General features: G+C 44.7%; 1 protein-coding gene across 2 annotated transcripts in view; it reads right to left on the bottom strand.

The window, feature by feature from the left end:
* The window catches only part of Klhl5 (kelch like family member 5), a 63470-nt gene that overhangs the window by 21162 nt on the left and 36308 nt on the right, over positions 1–6000 (bottom strand). For both annotated transcript variants that reach the window (XM_055624254.1, XM_055624253.1), the window contains exon 4: positions 5020–5216. In XM_055624254.1, the coding sequence (XP_055480229.1) occupies positions 5020–5216 (197 nt within the window). The remainder of the gene's footprint in view (positions 1–5019; positions 5217–6000) is intronic.

Genomic DNA, 6000 nt, shown 5'->3' with positions numbered 1-6000 from the left:
ACACACACACACACACACACACACACACACACACACACACACACTGTTAACTTAGCAGGACTTTAGACTGTTCCTGACTGCATGTTAGGATCTGTCCTGGCTGCATGTTAGGATCAAGCCCTCTATGATTTAAAATGGGACACTAGAAATGCCCTCAAGGCGTGAAATAACTTGCTTATCATTATTGTGTTAACTAACCTGGAGAGAAAGAAATCTTTTCTTAAAATCTTTTATTTTTATTTTAAAGTGTGTGCACGCATGTGTGTCTGTGTGTGGGTGTAGATGCCTGCAGAGGCCAAAAGCGAGAGTTCTGGGTAGTTAGGAGCCACCTAACATGGGTGCTGGGAAGTAAATACGGGTCTTCTGCAAGAGCAGTGCATGCCTGCGCCCTCTCTCCAGCCCCAGAGAAAGAAACCTCACTTCCTCTGTTTTGAAGTCTGCAAGTCTTAATGCATGAATAGTTTACACCATGGATATAAATGCAAATTCCAAATTTGTAGTCTTGTAATGTTTCCTTTACACTTCCTAACGCACTATCTGTTTCAGCATACTGGGCTCTAGGAAAAGAGCTAAAGCTGTTTAAATCAGGGCTAGAGACAAGGCCTACCAATATCTGTTTTCCATATTAAATGAGGGTCACACTTTCCATTAGGCCTGTGGTAGCCCAAGCCAGATACTGATCTGAAACCTATCTTGGGCTGACATTCCTTTCAGCAGTCTTAGGAGGAAAACCATTCATGAATAATTAACTAAATTCAATTGCTCCAATTCATCATGATTTGTTAAAAGATACCAAAATGAATCTACTTTAAATGACTGATTATCATTTCCAGGAACATATTTTAATAAAATCTCAGTGCTGGAATGGCTTCAAGCAAACTCTTGTACTCAATTGCAGACTGTCATTATACGACATTTTGGAAACACACAGCAAGAGCTCAAAGTTATCAAAACTCAGCTGGGGCTATAGCTCGGTAGAGAAGTGTTTGCCTGGCATGAGTGAGACCCAGGGTTCAACTCCACACTGTAACTATCAGCCCATTTATCCTACTCGTCATTTTAATCCTTAATAAATACTTTGCACAATGGGGAACAAAGCCAAATATCTATGAATGTTTCTTTTTGATAGGTTATCTTTGCTGACGAAATGAACCAAAGCCGAATTAGAGTATATAAATGCAGGTTTACTGGGGACAGCTCTCAGGAGGGGTCAGTGAAGCCGCCATGCAGAGGGAGACAAAAAAGCAGAGAGAGAGAAAGAGAGAGAAGGAGAGAGAGAGAGAGAAAGAGAGAGAGTGGGCCTGCAGGCAGAGAGAGAGAGAGAGAGAGAGAGAGAGAGAGAGAGGAGAGGATATGCAGAAGAGCTTCTTCCGGGAGGGAAATTCCTGGGCTGGAAAGTTCAGGGCAGAGGGCAGGGTATGCTAGCTATGTCCTGTAACAGACAGGGACTGATGGATGCTGGGGGAACCTGGGGGCCAGGTCTGTTTTGGTTAGATGGGCACTGGGCACCTCTGCCGTTTGTCCTGGGTCTGAAACCCAACACTGTTATTATCGATTTTTATAGTAAAATAGCCCAAAGTCTAACTATAGGAAGTTATAACTAAATGATCATTAAACAGGCAATATGAATTTGGAGGAATATGACATAGTTGCATGCAAAGACATTTAATATATAATATCAGGGGAAAGTCTTGAGAAGTAGAAGGATGCATTTCTGTCATTTAACAATATGGTATGGCCAGGCATGGTGGCATATACCTGTAATCTCAACCCTGAGGAGCAAAAGGGCTCAAGGACTGTGAGTCTGAGGCCAGCCTGGGTACAAGCACGGTGCAATGGATAAACACCATGCTTACACAACACTAGTGTGACTGTTCTATTTTTCCAATGGTATTAACTGCATTCATCAGTAAGAGGTGGCTAGTTGTCAAACTGTTAATGTTACCCATTTCAGAGAAATGCCCTTTCATCTAGTATATTTGTATTATATGAGTTTATCAGTAGATTATACAATACTATTGGAATAAGTTTAAACACGAAGTTCCTTTCAAAGGCATGACTCTGCTTTCAAGTAGCTACTGGAGAAGAATTTGATGATTTTACACATTTTCTACACTGAGCAGTAAGATTCAGAATTTTAAAAGTAAATGTTCACATTTGCTTCACACCACTCTAATGACATTAAGCAGCTGTAATGACAAACTGGTCTAGAATGCTCTTTCTGGAGGTTAAAGGAGATGTTCAGGTCGTGGTCTGTAGCAGTGGGACCTAGAACAGAAGCTGCGGCTGCAGCCCCCACGGAGCTCTGGCCCTGCTCACGCTGTAGGATGTCTGAGCATGTGTGTCACCGTGTGCTGACGGGGCTCACGGCCCAGCGCTGCACTTCAATCTGCTTTGTGAAACAAGCAGACATCATGCTACAGATGCTTGCTAGAGCTGCTCTTTCCCCCTTCAAAATGGTTTTTAAGTAAGTGAAAGTACTGAGGGATTTATTTAAATTGAAGATTGAATTTTGCTTTGCATTCTTATTCAGTTCCCATAGCAACATTCAAATCAGACAATCTGCCTCTAAATTACTTATTGTTATTAGAGTTCCACCACATATCTCTATTGAAACTAAGTAATGTCAAGTAATGACCTTGACATTAAAAAAAAACAAAACAAAACCAAAAAACTACTGTAACTAATTGGCTATGAAAACAGCTTTAAACCATCCAGCTAATTTCAATTGATTTTGCATCTCAACCTAAGCAGCTTTCATGCCTGTACTGTAAACAACAGGAACAACCTAAATGCCTACAAATGCTTTCACATGTACAAAATTCCTTCATAAGAAGAGATTGGTCCCAGAGAGATGACTCAGGGGTAAAGGCATTTGCCACCAAGCCTGACCACCTGAGCTCCATCCCTCAGACCCACGTGGTAGAAGAGAACTGCCTCCTCTGACCTCCATGAGCGCACTTGCTCGTCCATAAATGTATGTAATAAAAATAGAATACAACAGCCAGGTGTGGGGGCGCACGCCTTTAATCCCAGCACTCTGGGAGGCACAGGCAGATGGATCTCTGTGAGTTCAAGACTAGTCAGGTCTACGGAGTGAGACCAGGATAGTCAGGGTTCTGTTATACAGAAAAACCCTGTCTCGAATACCAAAATAAAACAAAACAACACACACATACACCAATATAGGTTATTAATCAAAAAAAGATGTTAAGTTATAAACTTATTAAGAAGAAAAAAACTGCTCTATTTTATTTACTAACATTTAACTTATTCTAGAAGGTGCTTAAAACTGTGGATATAAACTTAAAATAAAAATGAGGGGCAGGGAGATGGCTCAGCAGTTAAGAGCACTGGCTGCTCTTCTAGAGCACCCACATGGTAGTTTACAACTGCCTGTAACTCCAGTTCCAGAAGATCCAATGCCCCCTTCTGACCCTCCCCGGCCCCAGGCATGCAGTGGTACACAGACATCCATGTAGACAAAGCACCCTTACACCCCGAAAAAGAAACGGCAATCTACAGAGAAGTGTGGGGATGCGGGTGGATCCTAAGGACTCACTTGGAAAACGTGAGCTCACACTGCCATTGCCGTGCCTTATGTTTTCCAGGGTGCCCTGTGACAGTCATGGAGGACTCAGATCTCAGGAGGAATGACACCACACGGGGAAAGCCCATCACAAGGGTGTGGTTTTGTGTGTGTGCTTCTGTTCAGAGAAATCCTCATAGCTTTTTCTAAATTTCTACAATGAAAACTGCTGAACCTCCGTGAGTCTCTTTCCAAGACAAACCAACTCAGCTGAAGGGTGGAAGACAGAGGAGGGTACAGACTAGGTAACAGCGCCTCAACCTTTCCCTGACAGGGCCATGCAACTGAATAAATGCACACAAATGCTCGCACCCTTTCCTCTCTTCGCGGTCATATCGCCATCGGTGAAGCATTCGAGGCGGCACTGGCTAGTCACTTCCCCTGTGGGAAGATGGTCCACGCTTTAAAACCCATCCCCACTTCCTGTTGTGGATGTAAACATGTTTTTGTTTTGATCCCAGGTGTAGGATATGGGATTCAGACTGTCCACAGCAGCAAAATATTTGTGTCATGCAGGCTCTGAGAGCGACTCTTTGTCAGCTGCAGATAGTTTAAATCTGAGGACTCTGAGGGGAAGAAAGGCCAGAGCCCAGAGAGCGTTGAGGGGCTCCGAAGAAGGCTGCTGGTGTCCACCCCTGCTGCTCCTGACTGCTGCTGATGCAGTTTGATGAGAAGCTGGAGATCTCCTGAAACAAAGATTGGACTTTCCACAAGGAACCTGACCAGCAGGAAATAGCTAAAGAGAACTCCACCCCCTCCTCCCCCTAATGTTCCTTCTCTCCTAGCTGGTGTTGGGGTGTTGGAAGGGACTGGGTGGAGAAGGGAGGAATAAACATAAAAAACGTAAATAGTGTTTAAAAGGGTGTAGCAGCTTCCTGTTCTCTTCCACTGTTGAAACTGAAGGTTGGTCCTAACAAGATGCCATCAATATGCCCTTTATTCCTTTGCTACCCTAGATCAATCATAGTCCCATTATCTCTCAGGCTGCTGACTAAGAACCTCCTCTGGGTTATTCTGAACACATGGTTCATTGCAGTCAATCAGAGCACTGTTCCACACGGTGGTGAGCGCTTCTTGTGTAGCCAGAGGCCTCTGAAATAGGTCTCCCATTCATCCTTTTCTCCTTCATCTTGGTGCTACAGCCACTGGCGCTGCACTGCCTGTGCCCACAGGACGGATCGGAAGCTCAGCAGGCGCTCTCATGAGATGCTGAGGAGGCCTGCTTTAGGAGCAGCACACCTGCCGCTAGGAGTCTCCATCAGCAGGCTCCCCGCTTGTCTTCCTTTCCCAGCTTAGTGCTACGCCATAAACCTGAACCTCAAAACTTGGGGCAAAACCACACAAAAACAGCAACATATAGATAGATGAACTTTCAAAGACAAGAAACGGGCCAGGAGGACATGACTCTCTGACTTTCAAAAAATACACACCATAGTGTAATTGTGAGCCACTTTATGCAAATCTGTGCAGCCTTGAGCATCGGCAAAAGATCGGATTCCCAGACAGTTGGACGGGTGGAGCTGCTTCATCAGGAACTTGCAGCAGGCCTCCACAACGTGGGAGAGCTGGAGAAGGCACGCTGTGGACAGCAGGCTCTCGATGTTATCCTCCTTCAGTTCAAGTCGGCCTAAGAAGAGGGAGGCCGTTAACAAGTCAGTTCATCAATCTTGCTTTATACAATACCTGATGGTGACAACTTGATTTCCAAACAAGAGCCCCTTACACACCTTGCAGATCTAGAAGGCTTACGATTCCAAAAAGAAAATAAGGGGTTAAATGTTAAGTGTAAACATTTAACCCCTTACCCCTTGTGACCTCTGCTTATTTCAGAATCTTTAAACGTTGCACTAAGTAGTAACTAGTATCTCTGATGAATAACTCTTAAATTGTAAACGTAACTTTTGACTATATTCCATAACTCTATTGTGTGTATGTGCACACACATGCACGAGTGTGGACATGGAGGCCTGAGGAGGCATCAGATGTCTTGTTCTATCACCCCTTTGTTTGAGCTCTGACAGGGTCTCTCGCTGAACCTGGCACTCACGGCTTTTATGTTTGTTTTTGTTTTTTAACCTCAGCTGTCCAGCCAGAGGCCTCTCTCTTCCAGTGCTGGGGTTCCAGCTACACAAATCCACACCCAGGTCTTAGGTGGGTGCCAAGGATCTGAACTCAGACCCTCATGCTTGCACAATGAGTGCTCTGACCGGAAGTTACCTGTGCTATTTTTATAAATACTTTAAAGCACAACCCACAGGGCTGAGGAGATGTCGCCGGGGCTAGGACTGTGCACTGTTCTCAGCAGACAGCAGGCGGCCACACTGCCACGACAGCTCCGGGGCTTCCATTGCCCCTGGGAAGCAGTCATTGGCTGTACTCGCACAGTACACACTCACACACACTCTCTCTCT

This window comes from Psammomys obesus, unplaced genomic scaffold, assembly GCF_907164565.1.
Source record: "Psammomys obesus unplaced genomic scaffold, mPsaObe1.curated_primary_1811, whole genome shotgun sequence".
In the NCBI taxonomy this organism is placed as follows: domain Eukaryota; kingdom Metazoa; phylum Chordata; class Mammalia; order Rodentia; family Muridae; genus Psammomys; species Psammomys obesus.
This window is presented reverse-complemented; position numbering and strand designations above follow the sequence as displayed.